The following is a 20,052-nucleotide window of genomic DNA, read 5'->3' as shown; positions in this document are numbered from 1 at the left end:
ATGTAACAGAAATATGAATCTATATTACATAGAGACAGGAAGCTGTGCAACTGATATATAAATCTGTATTAAATAGAAGCAGGTAGCTATATATCAGAGACATTATATAGAAACATAGAATTATATTAAATAAGAGATATGTACCTAAATAACAAGGATATACATGTATATTATATACGGACAGGTACCTATCTAACAGAGAAATACATGTGTATCTGCAGAAAAGTGTGAGGTAATTCACTTTGAAAGGAGTAACAGGAATACAGAGTACTGGGCTAATGGTAAGATACTTGGTAGTGTGGATGAACAGAGGGATCTGGGTGTCCATGTTCATAGATCCCTGAAAGTTGGCGCCCAGGTTGATAGGGTTGTTAAGAAGGCATACGGTGTGTTAGCTTTTATTGGTAGAGGGATTGAGTTTCGGAGCCAGGAGGTCATGCTGCAACTGTACAAATCTCTGGTGCGGCCGCACTTGGAGTATTGCGTTCAGTTCTGGTCGCTGCATTATAGGAAAGATGTGGAAGCGTTGGAAAGGGTGCAGAGGAGATTTACCAGGATGTTGCCTGGTATGGTGGGAAGATCGTATGAGGAAAGGCTGAGGGACTTGAGGTTGTTTTCATTAGAGAGAAGAAAGTTAAGAGGTGACTTAATAGAGGCATACAAGATGATCAGAGGATTAGATAGGGTGGATAGTGAGAGCCTTTTTCCTCGGATGGTGATGGCTAACACGAGGGGACATAGCTTTAAATTGAGGGGTGAGAGATATAGGACAGATGTTAGAGGTAGGTTCTTTACTCAGAGAGTAGTAAGGGCGTGGAATGCCCTGCCTGCAGCAGTAGTGGACTCGTCAACATTAAGAGCATTCAAATGGTTATTGGATAAACATATGGATGATATTGGAATAGTGTAGGTTAGAGGGGCTTTAGATTGGTTTCACTGGTCGGCGCAACATCGAGGGCTGAAGGGCCTGTACTGCGCTGTAATGTTCTATGTTCTATGTATTTAACCAAGGGAGATACCTATCTGACTGATTTTTTACACACCCCTCACTCCCCCCAAACCCCTCAACCTCCCCCAAACCCCCTCAACCAGAGGTAACCAAGAAGGTAGATGAGGGCAGTGCAGTTGATATTGTCTACATGGATTTGAGCAAGGCCTTTGACAAGATACCGCATGGTAGGTTGTTGCATAAGGTTAAATCTTACGGAATGCACGGTGAGGTAGCTAGATGGATACAAAATTGGCTTGATGACAGAAGCCAGAGGGTGGTTGTAGAGGGTTTGTTTTTCAAACTGGAGGCCTGGAATCAACTCCGGAATCAACCTAGTGAATCTCCTCTGCACCCCCTCCAGTGCCAGTATATCCTTTCTCAAGTAAGGAGACCAAAACTGTACACAGGACTCCAGGTGTGGCCTCAGCAGCACATTATACAGCTGCAACATAATCTCCCTGTTATTAAACTCCATCCCTCTAGCAATGAAGGACAAAATTCCTTCATTTGCCTTCTTAATTACCTGCTGCACCTGCAAACCAACTCCTTGAGATTCCTGCACAAGGACACCCAGGTCCCTCTGCACAGCAGCAAGCTGCAATTGTTTACCATTTAAATAATAGTCCATTTTGCCGTTGTTCCTACCAAAATGGATGACCTCACATTTACCAACATTGTACTCCATCTGCCAGACCCTCGCCCACTCACTTAGACGATCCATATCCCTTTGCAGACTTTCAGCGTCCTCTGCACACTTTGCTCTTCCACCCATCTTAGTGTCATCTGAGAATTTTAACACACTACACTTGGTCCCCAACTCCAAATCACCTATATAAATCGTAAACAATTGCGGTCCCAACACTAATCCCTGAGGCACACCACTAGTCACTGATCGCCAACCAGAAAAACACCCATTTACCCCCACTCTTTGCTTTCTGTTTGTTAACCAATCCTCTATCCATGCTAATACATTACCCGTAACACCGTGCACCTTTATCTTATGCAGCAGTCTTTGGTGCGGCACCTTGTCAAATGCCTTCTGGAAATCCAGATACACCACATTTGGGCAGCACGGTAGCGCAGTGGTTAGCACTGCTGCTTCACAGCTCCAGGGACCTGGGTTCGATTCCCGGCTCGGGTCACTGTCTGTGTGGAGTTTGCACGTTCTCCTCGTGTCTGCGTGGGTTTCCTCCGGGTGCTCCGGTTTCCTCCCACCGTCCAAAGATGTGCGGGTTAGGTTGATTGGCTATGCTAAAAAAATTGCCCCTTAGTGTATTGAGATGTGTAGGTTCGAGGGATTAGAGGGTAAATATGCAGGGATATGGGGGTAGGGCCTGGGTGGGATTGTGGTCGGTGCAGACTCGATGGGCCGAATGGCCTCTTTCTGCACTGTAGGGTTTCTATGATTTCCATGATGATTGTGGTTAAAACATCCACAGGTTCCCCATTGTCCACTGCACATGTAATGTTCTCAAAGAATTCCACCAAATTAGTCAAACATGACCTGCCCTTCATGGACCCATGCTGCGTCTTACCAATGGGACAATTTATATCCAGATGTCTCGCTATTTCTTCCTTGATGATAGATTCAAGCATTTTCCCTACTACAGAAGTTACGCTAACCGGCCTATAGTTACCCGCCTTTTGTCTACCTCCTTTTTTAAACAGTGGTGTCACATTTGCTGTTTTCCAATCTGCGGGAACCACCCCAGAGTCCAGCGAATTTTGGTAAATTACCACTAGTGCATTTGCTATTTCTCCCGCCAGCTCTTTTAGTACCCTAGTACTCTATGATTCTATGAACTTCCCCAAACTCTTCACTATCCCCCCCCGCCCCCCCCAAATCCTCTCAGTATCCCATAGAACCATAGAAAATTACAGCTCAGAAATAGGCCTTTTGGCCCTTCTTGTCTGTGCCGAACCATTTTTTGCCTCGTCCCACTGACCTGCACTTGAACCATATCCCTCCACACCCCTCTCATCCATGAACCCATCCAAGTTTTTCTTAAATCCGGCAGCGCATTCCACACTCCCACCACTCTCTGCGTGAAGAATCCCTCAAATCCCTCACTCCCCCTCCACAAACCCACTCAGCAGTATACCAGTTTGCCATCACAACGCTGTCATTAAATGAAGGAGGCCTTACCTTGGCCACAATCCTCTCCTGTATAGCCTTCCTGACAGGTGCAAACTCCATGCTGACAGTGGCCCTTGTTGCTGCAATCATTCACACAGCGGAGCTGGTTACAGTCCTCTCCGCTGTAAGCCTGGTGGCACAGGCAGCTATCATTAACACACTGCCCGTGCCCTGAGCACTCTCTGGGACACTTCAGATGCCCGCAGTCTTCACCTTTGTAAGGTTCCTCACAAACACACTGTGCATCCACACACAAGCCACGGCCACTGCAATCCCCAGGACACGTCCGCTCACTGCACTCCTGCCCTGTGTAGCCGAGCTCACAAACACACTGCCCATCCTCACAGCTGCCGTGCCCGCTGCAGTTCGATGGGCAGCACTGCACCAAGCAACCTTTCCCTGTCCAGCCAAACTCACAGCTGCAGCCACAGGTCTCCAGGCTGAAATTTCCGTGCCCATTGCACATGGGAGCGAAGTCAATCCGACCTGGAGAGAGAGAGAGAGAGAGAGTGATCACATCCGTGTCCATCAGTAATTGTGGGGGGCGGAGGGGGAAGTGGAGGCAGAGGAGGGGTGGAGGAAAGGGGGGAGGGGGAAAGGAGGAGGGGGAAGGGGGAGGTGAGAGGGGGTAGGGGGAGGAGGGGGTAGGGGGAGGAGGGGGTAGGGGGAGGAGGGGAAGGGGAGGAGGGGGAGGAGGGAGGGGTGAGTCGGGAGGGGGAGTCAGGAGGGGGGGTGAGGGGTGAGAGGGGGGAGGGGTAGGGAAGGGCGAGGGGAGGAGGGGCGGGGGGACGGGGCGAGAGGGCGGAAGGGGCAGGGGAACGGGGCGAGAGGGGGGAAGGGGCAGCGGTGGAGGGCAGGGGTGGAGGGCAGGGGTGGAGGGCGCACGTGGGGGGCGGGGGTGGAGCAAGAGGGAGGGAGTGGGGGTGGAGCGAGAGGGAGGGGGCGGGGTTGGAGCGAGAGGGAGAGGGGGGCGCGGGTGGAGCGAGAGGGAGAGGGGGGCGCGGGTGGAGCGAGAGGGAGAGGGGGGAGGGGCGAGCGGGGGGGAGGGGCGAGCGGGGTGGAGGGGCGAGCGGGGTGGAGGGGCGAGCGGGGGGGAGGGGCGAGCGGGGGGGAGGGGCGAGCGGGGGGGAGGGGCGAGCGGGGGGGAGGGGCGAGCGGGGGGGAGGGGCGAGCGGGGGGGAGGGGCGAGCGGGGGGGAGGGGCGAGCGGGGGGGAGGGGCGAGCGGGGGGGAGGGGCGAGTGGGGGGGGAGGGGCGAGCGGGGGGGAGGGGTGAGCGGGGGGGAGGGGCGAGCGGGGGGGAGGGGCGAGCGGGGTGGAGGGGCGAGCGGGGGGGAGGGGCGAGCGGGGGGGAGGGGCGAGCGAGGTGGAGGGGCGAGCGGGGGGGAGGGGCGAGCGGGGGGGAGGGGCGAGCGGGGGGGAGGGGCGCGCAGGGGGGAGGGGCGAGCGGGGGGGGAAGAGGGTGCGGGAGGCGGGGGGGAAGAGGGGCGGGGGGAGGGTGCGGGGTCGGGGGAGAGGGACGGAGGGGGGGGTGGGGAAGGGGTGGGAGGGTGCGGGGGGGAGAGGGGTGGGGGGGCATGGGGAAGGGCGGGGGGAGGAGGTGGGGCAGGGGGAGAGGGTGGGGGTACGGGGTGGGGGTACGGGGCGGGGGAGAGGGCGAGAGGGAGAAAGGGGCGGGGGAGAGGGCGGGGGGGGCAGGGGAGAGGGCGGGGGGCGGGGCGGGGGAAGGGGCGAGCGGGGGAAGGGGCGAGCGGGGGAAGGGGCGAGCGGGGGAAGGGGCGAGCGGGGGAAGGGGCGAGCGGGGGAAGGGGCGAGCGGGGGAAGGGGCGAGCGGGGGAAGGGGCGAGCGGGGGAAGGGGCGAGCGGGGGAAGGGGCGAGCGGGGGAAGGGGCGAGCGGGGGAAGGGGCGAGCGGGGGAAGGGGCGAGCGGGGGAAGGGGCGAGCGGGGGAAGGGGCGAGCGGGGGGAGGGGAGAGCGGGGGGAGGGGAGAGCGGGGGGAGGGGAGAGCGGGGGGAGGGGAGAGCGGGGGGAGGGGCGAGCAGGGGGAGGGCGAGTGGGGGTGGGGCGAGCGGGGGTGGGGCGAGCGGGGGAGGGGCGAGCGGGGGAGGGGCGAGCGGGGGAGGGGCGAGTGAGGGAGGGGCGCGGGGCAGGGGTGGGGGCGGGACGGGACGAGGGGCGGGGGCAGGGCGTGGCAGGGCCTGGGGAGGTGCAGGCGGAGGTGCGGGGTGAGGGGCGGGGGTTGGGGGTGGGGCAGGGGTGGTGCAGGTGGGGCAGGGGTGGTGCAGGTGGGGGAGGGGCGGAGGGGGAGTTGTGGGGGGCGGGGCAGGGGGGAGGGGCGGAGGTGGAGAGGTGGGGGGAGGGGCGGGGGGGGTGGGGGGAGAGGCGGGGGAGGGGTGGTGGAGGGGTGAGTGGAGGGGCGAGTGGAGGGGGGAGGGCCGAGGGGGGCCGGGGGGGAGGGAGCGGGAGAGGCGGGGGGAGGGGGCTGGGGCGGAGCGGAGTCGGGGGGGCTGGGGGGGGAGGGGGGTGAGGGGCGGGGGGGAGCGGGGGAGTGGGGGGGGAGAGAGGGGGAGAGAGGGGGAGAGGGGAGGGGGGCGAGGGGGGGGCGGGGGGAGGGGCGGGGGAGCAGGGGGGCGGGGGTAAGGGGGGAGGGGTGGGGGGAGCAGGGGGGAGGGGTGGGGGGAGCGGGGGGGAGGGGTGGGTGGAGCGGGGGGAGGGGTGGGGGGAGCGGGGGGGAGGCGTGGGGGGGCGGGGGGAGTGGGGGAGGTGTGGGAGGGAGTGGGGGGGAGTGGGAGGGGGAGGGGCATGTGGGGAAGGGCGGGGAGAGGGGCGGGGGTGCGGGAGGGAGGAGGGGAGGAGGGAGGGGCGGGGGTTGTGGCGGGGCGGGGAGGGAGGGCGAGGCGGGGGGGCGGGAGGGGGGAGGGGCGGGAGGGGGGAGCGGGGGGAGGGGCGGGGAGGGGCGGGGGAGGGGCAGGGAGGGGCGGGGGAGGGTTGAGGGGGAGGGGGGAGGGGTGAGGGGGAGGGGGGGTGGGTGTGGAGGGGTGCGTGGGTGGAGAGGGGGAGGGGGGAGGAGTGGAGGGGCTTGGGGGGCGGGGGGGAGGGGCGGGGGGAGGGGCGGGGGGTAGGGGTGGGGGGTAGGGGTGGGTGGGGAGTGGGGAGGGGGGTGGGAGGGGCAAGCGAGGAGGGGGATGGGGAGGGGGGAGGGGCGGGGGGGTGGGGCAGGATGGAGGGGAGGGGGGAAGGGCCGGAGGGGGAGGAGCGCGGTGGGGCGGGGGGCGGGGGGGAGGAGCGTGGGGGGAGGGGCACGGGGGGGAGGGGCACGGGGGGGAGGGGCACGGGGGGAGGGGCACGGGGGGGAGAAGGGGCAGGGGCGGGGGGTGGAGAAGCAGGGGGGAGGGGCGAGAGGGGGAGCGGCGAGAGGTGGAGGGGCGAGAGGTGGAGGGGCGAGAGGTGGAGGGGCGAGAGGGGGAGGGGCGAGAGGGGGAGGGGCGAGAGGGGGAGGGGCGAGAGTGGGAGGGGCGAGAGGGGGAGGGGCGAGAGGGGTAGGGGCGAGAGGGGTAGGGGCGAGAGGGGTGAGGGGGCGAGGGGGCGTGAGGGGGCGTGAGGGGGAGGGGGCGAGAGGGAGAGGGGGCATGAGGGGGCATGAGGGGGAGGGGGCGAGGGGGGTGAGGGGGCGAGGGGGTGTGAGGGGGTGAGAGGGGGAGGGGGCGAGAGGGAGAGGGGGCGTGAGGGGGCATGATGGGGAGGGGGCGAGAGGGGAGGGGGCGTGAGGGGGAGGGGGCGAGAGGGGGAGGGGGCGAGAGGGGGAGGGGCGAGAGGGGGAGGGGCGAGAGGGGGAGGGGCGAGAGGGGGAGGGGGCGAGAGGGGGAGGGGGCGAGAGGGGGAGGGGGCGAGAGGGGGAGGGGGCGAGAGGGGGAGGGGGCGAGAGGGGGAGGGGGCGAGAGGGGGAGGGGGCGAGAGGGGGAGGGGGCGAGAGGGGGAGGGGCGAGAGGGGGAGGGGGCGAGAGGGGGAGGGGGCGAGAGGGGGAGGGGGCGAGAGGGGGAGGGGGCGAGAGGGGGAGGGGGCGAGAGGGGGAGGGGGCGAGAGGGGGAGGGGGCGAGAGGGGGAGGGGGCGAGAGGGGGAGGGGGCGAGAGGGGTAGGGGCGAGAGGGGTAGGGTCGAGAGGGGTAGGGGCGAGGGGGGGCGAGGGGGGTGAGGGGGCGAGGGGGGTGAGGGGGCGAGGGGGGTGAGGGGGCGAGGGGGCGTGAGGGGGCGTGAGGGGGAGGGGGCGAGAGGGAGAGGGGGCATGAGGGGGCATGAGGGGGAGGGGGCGAGAGGGGAGGGGGCGAGAGGGGGAGGGGGCGAGAGGGGGAGGGGGCGAGAGGGGGAGGGGGCGAGAGGGGGAGGGAGCGAGAGGGGGAGGGGGCGAGAGGGGGAGGGGGCGAGAGGGGGAGGGGGCGAGAGGGGGAGGGGGCGAGAGGGGGCGAGAGGGGGAGGGGGCGAGAGGGGGAGGGGGCGAGAGGGGGAGGGGGCGAGAGGGGGAGGGGGCGAGAGGGGGAGGGGGCGAGAGGGGGAGGGGGCGAGAGGGGGAGGGGGCGAGAGGGGGAGGGGGCGAGAGGGGGAGGGGGCGAGAGGGGGAGGGGGCGAGAGGGGGAGGGGGCGAGAGGGGGAGGGGGCGAGAGGGGTAGGGGCGAGAGGGGTAGGGTCGAGAGGGGTAGGGGCGAGGGGGGGCGAGGGGGGTGAGGGGGCGAGGGGGGTGAGGGGGCGAGGGGGGTGAGGGGGCGAGGGGGCGTGAGGGGGCGTGAGGGGGAGGGGGCGAGAGGGAGAGGGGGCATGAGGGGGCATGAGGGGGAGGGGGCGAGAGGGGAGGGGGCGTGAGGGGGAGGGGGCGAGAGGGGGAGGGGGCGAGAGGGGGAGGGGGCGAGAGGGGGAGGGGGCGAGAGGGGGAGGGGGCGAGAGGGGGAGGGGGCGAGAGGGGGAGGGAGCGAGAGGGGGAGGGGGCGAGAGGGGGAGGGGGCGAGAGGGGGAGGGGGCGAGAGGGGGAGGGGGCGAGAGGGGGAGGGGGCGAGAGGGGGAGGGGGCGAGAGGGGGAAGGGGCGAGAGGGGGAGGGGGCGAGAGGGGGAGGGGGCGAGAGGGGGAGGGGGCGAGAGGGGGAGGGGGCGAGAGGGGGAGGGGGCGAGAGGGGGAGGGGGCGAGAGGGGGAGGGGGTGAGAGGGGGAGGGGGCGAGAGGAGGAGGGGGCGAGAGGGGAAGGGTCGAGAGGGGGAGGGTGCGAGAGGGGGAGGGGGTGAGAGGGGCGGGAGGGGGGGATGGGGGCCAGAGGGGGGGGAGAGGGCAGAGGGGGGGGAGAGGGCAGAGGTGGGGGGAGAGGTGGAAAAGAGGGGGGAGCGAAGGGGAAAGGGGGAGGGGAGATGGGTGGAGGGAGAGGCGGAAAGGGGCAGAAGGGGAGGGGAGAGATGGAGAGATGGAGAGTGGGGGGGAGGGGGGAGTGGGGGGGTAGTGGGGAGTGGGGGGGGAGTGGGGGAGCGGGAGGGGGGGAGTGGGGCGGGGGAGACGGGGGAGAGTGGGGGAGAGGGAGAGTGGTGGAGAGCGAGAGTGGGGAGGAGTTAAGGAGAGGGCGGGCAAGGGGAGGGGAAGGGGAGGGGGAGGGGAGGGGGAACAAGAAGGGGGAGCGAGGGAGGAGCAAGAAGTGGGGGTGTGGGGGAGTAGCGGGGTAGAGGAGCGGGGGGAGTAGTGGGGTAGAGGAGTGGGGGGAGTCGCGGGGGAGTAGCGGGGTAGAGGAGTGGGGGAGTAGCGGGTTAGAGGAGTGGGGGAGTAGCGGGGGAGTAGCGGGGTAGAGGAGTGGGGGAGTAGCGGGGGAGTAGCGGGGTAGAGTAGCAGAGGGGAGTAGCGGGGGGGAAAGTGAGCAATGAAGCGAGGGGAGAGGCAATGGGGGAGGTGAGGGGGGAAGCGAGGGGGAAGCGAGGGGGAAGCGAGGGGGAAGCGAGGGGGAAGCGAGGGGGAAGCGAGGGGGAAACGAGGGGGAAGCGAGGGGGAAGCGGGAAGGGGAAGCGGGAAGGGGAAGCGGGAAGGGGAAGCGGGAAGGGGAAGCGGGGGGGGAAGCGGGGAGGGAAGCGGGGGGGGAGCGAGGGTGGTGACGAGGGGCGGTGTGAGGGGGGCACGAGTGGGGGAGCGAGTGGGGTGACGAGGGGGGGAGCGAGTGGGGGGGAGCGAGGGGGGGGGAGCGAGGGGGGGAGCGAGGGGGGGAGCGAGGGGGGGAGCGAGGGGGGGAGCGAGGGGGGGAGCGAGGGGGGGAGCGAGGGGGGGAGCGAGGGGGGAAGCGAGGGGGGGAGCGAGGGGGGGAGCGAGGGGGGGAGCGAGGGGGGGAGCGAGGGGGGGAGCGAGGGGGGGAGCGAGGGTGGGGAGCGAGGTGGGGCAAGGAGGGGCAGGGGCGAGGGGGGGTGACGGGGGGAGCGGGAGGGAGAGCGAGTGGGGGGAGCGAGTGGGGGGAGCGAGTGGGGGGAGCGAGTGGGGGGAGCGAGTGGGGGGAGCGAGTGGGGGGAGCGAGTGGGGGGAGCGAGTGGGGGGAGCGAGTGGGGGGAGCGAGTGGGGGGAGCGAGGGGCGGAGCGAGGGGGGGGAGCGAGGGGGGGGAGCGAGGGGGGGAGCGAGGGGGGGAGCGAGGGCGGGAGCGAGGGGGGGAGCGAGGGGGGGAGCGAGGGGGGGAGCGAGGGGGGGAGCGAGGGGGGGAGCGAGTGGGGGGAGCGAGGGGGGGAGCGAGGGGGGGAGCGAGGGGGGGAGCGAGGGGGGGAGCGAGGGGGGAGCGAGGGGGGGAGCGAGGGGGGGAGCGAGGGGGGAGCGAGGGGGGGAGCGAGGGGGGAGCGAGGGGGGGAGCGAGGGGGGGAACGAGGGGGAAGCGAGGGGGAAGCGGGAAGGGGACGCGGGAAGGGGAAGCGGGGGAGGAAGCGGGGGGTAAGCGGGGGGGGAAGCGGGGGGGGAAGCGGGGGGGAAGTGGGGGGGAAGTGGGGGGGGAAGCGAGGGGGACGCGGGAAGGGGACGCGGGAAGGGGAAGCGGGGGGGGAAGAGGGGGGGGAAGCGGGGGGGAAGCAGGGGGGAAGCGGGGGGGAAGCGGGGGGTGAGCGAGGGGGGTGGCGAGGGGGGTGGCGAGGGGGGTGGCGAGGGGCGGTGTGAGGGGGGCACGAGTGGGGTGACGAAGGGGGGAGCGAGGGGGGAGCGAGGGGGGAGCGAGGGGGGAGCGAGGGGGGAGCGAGGGGGGAGCGAGGGGGGAGCGAGGCGGGGAGCGAGGGGGGGAGCGAGGGTGGGGAGCGAGGGTGGGGAGCGAGTGGGGGGAGCGAGTGGGGGGAGCGAGTGGGGGGAGCGAGTGGGGGGAGCGAGTGGGGGGAGCGAGTGGGGGGACCGAGTGGGGGGACCGAGTGGGGGGAGCGAGTGGGGGGAGCGAGTGGGGGGAGCGAGTGGGGGGAGCGGGTGGGGGGAGCGAGTGGGGGGAGCGAGTGGGGGGAGCGAGTGGGGGGAGCGAGTGGGGGGAGCGAGTGGCGGGAGCGAGGGGCGGGAGCGAGGGGGGGAGCGAGTGGGGGAGATAGGGGGGGAGCGAGGGGGGAGCGAGGGGGGGGAGCGAGGGGGGGAGCGAGGGGGGGAGCGAGGGGGGGAGCGAGGGGGGGAGCGAGGGGGGGAGCGAGGGGGGAGCGAGGGGGGGAGCGAGGGGGGGAGCGAGGGGTGGAGCGAGGGGGGAGCGAGGGGGGGAACGAGGGGGAAGCGAGGGGGAAGCGGGAAGGGGACGCGGGAAGGGGAAGCGGGGGCGGGAAGCGGGGGGTAAGCGGGGGGGGAAGCGGGGGGGGAAGCGGGGGGGAAGCGGGGGGGAAGCGGGGGGGGAAGCGAGGGGGACGCGGGAAGGGGACGCGGGAAGGGGAAGCAGGGGGGGAAGCGAGGGGGGGAAGCGGGGGGGGAAGCGGGGGGGAAGCGGGTGGGAAGCGGGGGGGATGGCGAGGGGGGTGGCGAGGGGCGGTGTGAGGGGGGCACGAGTGGGGTGACGAAGGGGGGAGCGAGGGGGGAGCGAGGGGGGAGCGAGGGGGGAGCGAGGGGGGAGCGAGGCGGGGAGCGAGGGTGGGGAGCGAGGCGGGGCAAGGGGGGGGCGGGGGGGCGAGGGTGGGAGCGGGAGGGAGAGCGAGTGGGGGGAGCGAGTGGGGGGAGCGAGTGGGGGGAGCGAGTGGGGGGAGCGAGTGGGGGGAGCGAGTGGGGGGAGCGAGTGGGGGAGCGAGTGGGGGGAGCGAGTGGGGGGAGCGAGTGGGGGGAGCGAGTGGGGGGAGCGAGTGGGGGGAGCGAGTGGGGGGAGCGAGTGGGGGGAGCGAGTGGGGGGAGCGAGTGGGGGGAGCGAGTGGGGGGAGCAAGGAGATGCGGTGGGGGCGAGGGAGGGGGCAAGGGGGGAGCGAGGGGGGGAGCGAGGGGGGGAGCGATGGGGGGAGCGAGGGGGGGGAGCGAGGGGGGGAGCCAGGGGGGGAGCCAGGGGGGGGGAGCCAGGGGGGGAGCCAGGGGGGTTGCGAGGGGGGGGGGGGGGCGTGAGGGGGGAGCCAGGGAGGGGTGGGATGCAGGGAGGGAGCCAGGGGCGGAGTGAGGTGGGATCGAAGGGGGGAGCGAGGTGGGGGAGCGACGGCGGAGTGAGGGGGGGAGCGACGGCGGAGTGAGGGGGGGAGCGACGGCGGAGTGAGGGGGGGAGCGAAGGGGGGAAGCCAGGTGCGGAGCGAGAGGGGGGTGACGAGGGGTGGGAGCGAGGGGGGGAGCGAGGGGGGGGACGAGGGGGGGAGCGGGAGGGGGAGCGAGGGGGGGCAAGGGAACGAGGGGGGAGTGAGGGGGGTGGAGCGAGGGGGGTGGAGCGAGGGGGGTGGAGCGAGGGGGGTGGAGCGAGGGGGGTGGAGCGAGGGGGGTGGAGCGAGGGGGGTGGAGCGAGGGGGGTGGAGCGAGGGGGGTGGAGCGAGGGGGGTGGAGCGAGGGGGGAGCGATGGCGGGGCTGAGGGGGGTGGAAGGGGGCAGCGAGGGAGGGTGCGAGGGAGGGTGCGAGGGAGGGTGCGAGGGAGGGTGCGAGGGGGAGTAGTGAGGGGTGGAGAGGTGTAACGAGGGGGAGAGACGGAGTAACGAGGGGGGGAAAGGGAGTAGCGAGGGGGGAGAGGGAGTTGCGAGGGGGAAGAGAAGGAGTTGCGAGGGGGAGGGGGAACAGGGGAGGGCAGGTAGAGGGGCTAGGAGGAGGCAGAGAGGATGAGTGCAGTGAAGGGGACGGGGAGAGAGGGAGACATGGAGAGAGTGTAGGGAGACAGTGACGGGTGAGAAGGGAAGGGGGAGAAGATGCAGGGAAGCGAGGGAGAGGATTTTTGATTTGATTTATTGTCACATGCATCATTATAGTGAGATGTATTGTTTCTTGCACACTATACAGACACAGGAGAGGGTGCAGCCGTGCTCCAGTCAGAGCTCGGGTATAGAGAAATACCAACTTAGTACGAGGTAGGTCCATTCAAAAGTCTGAGGGCAGCAGGGAAGAAGCTGTTCTTGAGTCAGTTATTACGTGTCCTCACACATTTGTATCTTTTTTCCGACAGACGGTGGAAGAGAATGTCCGGGGTGCGTGGGGTCCTTGATTATGCTGGCTGCTTTGCTGAGGAAGCGGAAAGTGCCGACAGAGTCAATGGATGGGAGGCTGGTTTGCGTGGTGGATTGGGTTACATTTCACATGATCTTTTGCAGTTTCTTGCGGTCTTGGGCAGAGCAGGAGCCATACCAAGCTCTGATACAGCCAGAAAGAATGCTTTCTATGGTGCATCTGTAAAAGTTGGTGAGTGTCGTGGCCTACATGTCAAATTTCGTTAGTCTTCTCGAAGCGTTGGTGGGCTTTCTTAACTATCGTGTCAGCATGGGGGGGACCAGGACTGGTTGTTGGTGATCTGGACACTGAAAAACCTGAAGCTCTCGACCCTTTCCACTTTCCACATTAATGTAGACAGGGGCATGTTCTCCTCTACGCTTCCTGAAGTCGATGACAATCTCCTTCGTTTTGTTAACATTGAGGGAGAGATTATTGTCACCACACCAGTTCACCAGATTCTCTATCTCATTCCTGTACTCTGTCTCATCATTGTTTGGACCCGACCCACGACGGTGGTGTCATCAGCAAACTTGAAAATCGAGTTGGAGGGGAATTTGGGTGTCAGCTTCTTGAGTGTTGCTGGAGCTACATTGTTCCAGGCAAGTGGAGAGTGTTCCATCACACTCCTGACTTGTGGGTTGTAGATTGTGGACAGGCTTTGGGGAGTCAGGAAGTGAGTTACTCACTGCAGGATACCGAGCCTTTGACCTGCTCTTGTAGCCACAGTATTTATGTGACCTGGTTTCCACTTCAAGAATTCACCTAACATCCATCACACGCTCCCTTTTTAAAATCATAGCCTCTATTCAAACCCCCTGCAAAACAGAGCTACAGCACTGAGGTGATACATTCACAGGGGACCTTACTGAAGGATATATGGGACTGAGGTGACCTCATAGGAGAACATTGGATCCTGATAGGACCTTATTCTCATGCCCCTGGGACATGAAGTGTAATAAGAACATAAGAACATAGGAAATAGGAGCAGGAGTAGGCCATCCAGCCCCTCAAGCCTGCCCCGCCATTCAATAAGATCATGGCTGATCTGAAGTGGATCAGTTCCATCTACCCGCCTGATCCCCATGACCCCTAATTCCCTTACCAATCAGGAATCCATCTATCCGTGATTTAAACATATTCAACGAGGTAGCCTCCACCACTTCAGTGGGCAGAGAATTCCAGAGATTCACCACCCTCTGAGAGAAGAAGTTCCTCCTCAACTCTGTCCTAAACTGACCCCCCTTTATTTTGAGGCTGTGCCTTCTAGTTCTAGTTTCCTTTCTAAGTGGAAAGAATCTCTCTATCTCTACCCTATCCAGCCCCTTCATTATCTTATAGGTCTCTATAAGATGCCCCCTCAGCCTTCTAAATTCCAACGAATACAAACCCAATCTGCTCAGTCTCTCCTCATAATCAACACCCCTCATCTCTGTTATCAACCTGGTGAACCTTCTCTGCACTCCCTCCAAGGCCAATATATCCTTCCGCAAATAAGGGGACCAATACTGCACACAGTATTCCAGCTGCGGCCTCACCAATGCCCTGTACAGATGCAGCAAGACATCTCTGCTTTGTAATGAAGTGTTTAAATTAAACCTTTCCTTACCTTTGTGCTCATTTAAAAAGTGGGCTTTGCAACAGGTCTCCCTCCCCTCTCTCTCCGCCTCCCTCTCTCCCCACCCCCTCTCTCTTTCTGCTGTTCCCCCACCTCCTGCTCACGCCCCACTCACTGTCCCTTCCCTACCTTCATCAGTCCATCATGGAAACCAGACTCCCAACCATTGGCTCCTTCTACACTTCCCGCTGCTTCGGAAAAGTAGCCAGAGCGTAATCATGCACCCCGGACATTCTCTCTTCCACCTTCTTCCGCCGGAATAAAGATACAAAAGTCTGAGAACACGTAACAACCGACTCAAGAACAGCTTCTTCCCTGCTGCCGTCAGACTTTTGAATGGACCTACTTTGCATTAAGTTGATCTTTCTCTGCACCCTAGCTATGACTGTAACATTACATTCTGCATTCTCTCATTTCCTTCTCTCTGAATGGTATGCTCTATCTGTAGAGCGCGCAAGAAACAATACTTTTCACTGTATACTGATACATGTGAAAATAATAAATCAATTCAATTCAAATCAAATCCAGGTCAAAGCAGCCCCGCTTGATTGGCAGCCATTACACAAACATCCACTCCCTCCACCACCAACATACTGTGTATCATCCACAAGATGCACTGCAGGAACTCACCAAGGTTTCTTAGGTAGCATCTTCCAAACCCACGACCACTATCATCTCGAAGGACAAGAACACCAGATAATGGGAACATCACCACCTGGAAGTTCCCCTCCAAGTTACTCACCATCCTAAATTTAAAAACTTTTAAAAAATAGGTATGTCCCTGTCAGGCAGGGAGGAAATGGCCGAGTGAGGGAACCATGGTTCACAAAAGAGGTGGAAGGTCTTGTGAAAGGGAAGAGGGAAGCTTATGTAGGGATGAGGAAACAAGGTTCAGATGGCTCGATTGAGGGTTACAAGTTAGCAAGGAACGAGCTGAAAAAGGGGCTTAGGAGAGCTAGGAGGGGACATGAGAAGTCCTTGGCGGGTCGGATCAAGGAAAACCCCAAGGCTTTTTACTCTTATGTGAGGAATAAAAGAATGACCATGGTGAGGTTAGGGCCGGTCAAGGACAGTAGTGGGAACTTGTGTATGGAGTCAGTAGAGATAGGCGAGGTGATGAATGAATACTTTTCTTCAGTGTTCACCAAGGAGAGGGGCCATGTTTTTGAGGAAGAGAAGGTGTTACAGGCTAATAGGCTGGAGGAAATAGATGTTCGGAGGGAGGATGTCCTGGCGGTTTTGAATAAACTGAAGGTCAATAAGTCCCCTGGGCCTGATGAAATATATCCTAGGATGCTTTGGGAGGCAAGGGATAAGATAGCAGAGCCTTTGGCTTTGATCTTTGGGTCCTCGCTGTCCACGGGGATGGTGTCAGAGGACTGGAGAGTGGCGAATGTTGTTCCTCTGTTTAAGAAAGGGAATAGAAATGACCCTGGTAATTATAGACCGGTTAGTCTTACTTCGGTGGTTGGTAAATTGATGGAAAAGGCCATAGGGATGGGATTTACGACCATTTAGAAAGATGCGGATTAATCCGAGATAGTCAGCACGGATTCGTGAAGGGCAAGTCGTGCCTCACAAATTTGATTGAATTTTTTGAGGAGGTAACTAAGTGTGTTGATGAAGGTAGGGCAGTTGATGTCAAATACATGGATTTTAGTAAGGCGTTTGATAAGGTCCCCCATGGTCGGCTTATGATGAAAGTGAGGAGGTGTAGGATAGAGGGAAAGTTGGCCGATTGGATAGGTAACTGGCTGTCTGATCGAAGACAGAGGGTGGTGGTGGATGGAAAATTTTCGGACTGGAGGCAGGTTGCTAGCGGAGTGCCACAGGGATCAGTGCTTGGTCCTCTGCTCTTTGTGATTTTTATTAATGACTTAGAGGAGGGGGCTGAAGAGTGGATCAGTAAATTTGCTGATGACACCAAGATTGGTGGAGTAGTGGATGAGGTGGAGGGCTGTTGTAGGCTGCAAAGAGACATAGATAGGATGCAAAGCTGGGCTGAAAAATGGCAAATGGAGTTTAACCCTGATAAATGTGAGGTGATTCATTTTGGTAGGACTAATTTAAATGTGGATTACAGGGTCAAAGGTAGAGTTCTGAAGACTGTGGAGGAACAGAGAGATCTTGGGGTTCATATCCACAGATCTCTAAAGGTTGCCACTCAAGTGGATAGAGCTGTGAAGAAGGCCTATAGTGTGTTAGCTTTTATTAACAGGGGGTTGGAGTTTAAGAGCCGTGGGGTTATGCTGCAACTGTACAGGACCTTGGTGAGACCACATTTGGAATATTGTGTGCAGTTCAGGTCACCTCACTATAAGAAGGATGTGGAAGCGCTGGAAAGAGTGCAGAGGAGATTTACCAGGATGCTGCCTGGTTTGGAGGGTAGGTCTTATGAGGAAAGGTTGAGGGAGCTAGGGCTGTTCTCTCTGGAGCGGAGGAGGTTGAGGAGAGACTTAATAGAGGTTTATAAAATGATGAAGGGGATAGATCGAGTGAACGTTCAAAGACTATTTCCTCGGGTGGATGGAGCTATTACAAGGGGGCATAACTATAGGATTCATGGTGGGAGATATGGGAAGGATATCAGAGGTAGGTTCTTTACGCAGAGAGTGGTTGGGGTGTGGAATGGACTGCCTGCAGTGATAGTGGAGTCAGACACTTTAGGAACATTTAAGCGGATATTGGATAGGCACATGGAGCACACCAGGATGATAGGGAGTGGGATAGCTTGATCTTGGTTTCAGATAAAGCTCGGCACAACATTGTGGGCCGAAGGGCCTGTTCTGTGCTGTACTGTTCTATGTTCTATGAAACATATCGCCATTCCTTTACTGTTGCTGGGTCACTGGAACTCCCTTCCCTAAAAACGCTGCGGGTGTACCTACATTATACAAGTGGGTCACAGTCAGGAAAGGGAAAAGTCAGGTGGTAGAGAGTACCCCAGTGGTTGTGCCCCTTAAAAATAGTCAGAACTCTTGTTTGAGTACTGTTGGGGTGGACAGCCCACCTGGTGGAAGCAGCAGTGGTCGTGCCTCCGGCGCGGAGTCCGGCCTTGTAGCACAGAAGGGTAAGGAAAGGAGGAGGAAGGCAGTGGTGATCGGGGACTCTACAGTGAGGGGGTCAGACAGGCGTTCTTGTGGAGGAAGTCGAGAAACGCGGATGGTGGCTTACCTCCCTGGTGCCGGGATCAGGGATGTTTCTGACCGTATCCAAGAAATCCTGAAGTGGGAGGGAGAGGAACCAGAGGTCGTGGTGCAGACTGGTACCACTGACATAGGCAGGAAAGGGGAAGGGGTTATGAAAGGAGAATATAGGAAGTTAGGTAGGGAGTTAAGAAGAAGGAACGCAAAGGTAGTAATCTCGGGATTGCTGCCTGTGCCACAAGACAGTGAGGGAAGGAATGGAATAAGGTGGAGGATAAATGCATGGCTGAGGGATTGGAGCAGAGGTCAGGGATTCAGGTTCCTGGATCATTGGGGCCTCTTTAGGGGCAGGTGCGACCTGTACAAAAAGGACGAGTTTCACTTAAATCCCAGGGGGACCAATATCCTGGCGGGAAGGTTTGCTAAGGTTACTGGGGACGGTTTAAACTAGAATGGTTGGGGGGTGGGAATCAAAATGAGGTGACTGGGAGAGAGGAGGTTAGCTTAAAAATAAAAGGGGCTTGTCGACAGTCTGAGGGGGAGGATAGGCAGGTGACGGAGAAGGGGAGCGCTCAGACCGAAGGGTTAAGATGTCTGTATTTTAGCGTAAGGAGTATAGTGAACAAAATGGATGAGCTTAGAGCGTGGATCACTGCTTGGAAGTGTGATGTGGTGGCCATTACAGAGACTTGGTTATCTCAGGGACAGGACTGGGTTCTTCAAGTGCCGGGTTTCAGATGTTTCAGGAGGGACAGGGAAGGAGGCAAAAGAGGTGGGGGGAGTGGCACTGTTGATCAGGGATAGTGTCACAGCTGTAGAAAAGATGGATGCCACAGAGGGATTGTCTATGGGATCTCTGTGGGTGGAGGTTAGGAACAGGAAGGGGTCGGTAACTTTACTGGGTGTTTTCTATAAGCCGCCCAATAGTAGCAGAGATGTGGAGGAGCAGATTGGGAAGCAGATCCTGGAGAGATGTGATAATAACAGAGTGGTCATGATGGGAGATTGTAATTTCCCAAATATCGATTGGAATATCCCTAGGGTAAGGGGTTTAGATGGGGAGGAGTTTGTTAGGTGTGTTCAGGAGAGCTTCCTGACACAGTATGTGGATAAGCCTACAAGAGGAGAGGCTGTACTTGATTTGATATTAGGGAATGAACCTGGGCAGGTGTCTGATCTATCAGTGGGAGAGCATTTTGGGGACAGTGATCATAACTCTATCTCCTTTACAATCGCATTGGAGAAAGATCATAGAATCATAGAAACCCTACAGTGCAGAAAGAGGCCATTCGGCCCATCGACTCTGCACCGACCACAATCCCACCCAGGCCCTACCCCCTTATCCCTACATATTTACCCACTAATCCCTCTAACCTACGCATCTCAGGACACTAAGGGGCAATTTTAGCATGGCCAATCAACCTAACCCGCACATCTTTGGACTGTGGGAGGAAACCGGAGCACCCGGAGGAAACCCAACGCAGACACGAGGAGAATGTGCAAACTCCACACAGACAGTGACCTAAGCCGGGAATCGAACCCAGGTCCCTGGAGCTGTGAAGCAGCAGTGCTAACCACTGTGCTACCGTGTCGCCCCTATAGCCCCAGATAGGATCAGTCAAGCTAGGAAAGTGTTTATTTGGAGTAAGGGCAATTATGAGGCTATTCGGCAGAAAATTAGAGACATAAATTGGAAGGAGGTTTTCTCAGAGAAATGTGCCAAATTTTCAAGGAAAGTTTGTCTGGAGCTCTGCACAGCAACATTCCAATGAGACAGGGGAGTTATGGTAGGTTACAGGAACCGTGGTGCACAAAAGCTGGAACGAACTTAGTCAAGAAGAAAAGAAAAGCTTACAAAAGGTTCAAGGAGCTCGGTAATGTTAGAAATCTAGAAGAGTATACGACTAGTAGGAAGGAACTTAAGAGGGAAATTAGAAGAGCCAGGAGGGGACATGAGAAGGCCTTGGCAGACATGATAAAGGAAAACCCCAAGGCATTCTACAAGTATGTTAAGAGTAAGAAGATAAGATGTGAAGGAGTAGGACCTATCAAATGTGACGGTGGGAAAGTCTGTATAGAACCGGTAGAAATAGCAGAGGTACTCAATGAATACTTTACTTCAGTATTCACAGTGGAAAGGGATCTTGGTAGTTGCAGTGCAGACTTGCAGTGGACTGAGAAGATTGAGCATGTGGACATTAGGAAAGAGGATGCGTTGGAGCTTTTAAAAAGCATCAAGTTAGATAAATCGCCGGGATCAGATGGGATGTACCCCAGGTTACTGTGGGAGGCGAGGGAAGAGATTGCTGAGCCTCTGGCGATGATCTTTGCATCATCAATGGAGATGGGAGAGGTTCCGGAGGATTGGAGGATTGCGGATGTGGTTCCGTTATTCAAGAAAGGGAGAAGAGATAGCCCAGGAAATTATAGACCGGTGAATCTAACCTCAGTGGTTGGTAAGTTGATGGAGAAGATCCTGAGAGGCAGGATTTATGAACATTTAGAAAGGAATAGTATGATCAGAAGTAGCCAGCACGGCTTTGTCCGAGGCAGATCATG

At 60.9% G+C, this 20,052-nt stretch overlaps 1 protein-coding gene across 1 annotated transcript in view; it reads right to left on the bottom strand.

The window, feature by feature from the left end:
- The window catches only part of tnr (tenascin R (restrictin, janusin)), a 383,262-nt gene that overhangs the window by 351,621 nt on the left and 11,589 nt on the right, over positions 1–20,052 (bottom strand). The window contains exon 2 of the mRNA XM_078219166.1: positions 3,138–3,614. Coding sequence (XP_078075292.1) covers positions 3,138–3,614 — 477 coding nt within the window. The remainder of the gene's footprint in view (positions 1–3,137; positions 3,615–20,052) is intronic.

Source organism: Mustelus asterias, chromosome 8 (genome assembly GCF_964213995.1).
Source record: "Mustelus asterias chromosome 8, sMusAst1.hap1.1, whole genome shotgun sequence".
NCBI classification, from domain to species: Eukaryota; Metazoa; Chordata; class Chondrichthyes; order Carcharhiniformes; family Triakidae; genus Mustelus; species Mustelus asterias.
Note: the sequence above shows the minus strand (reverse complement) of the source record. Positions and strands in the feature narration are given on the sequence as shown.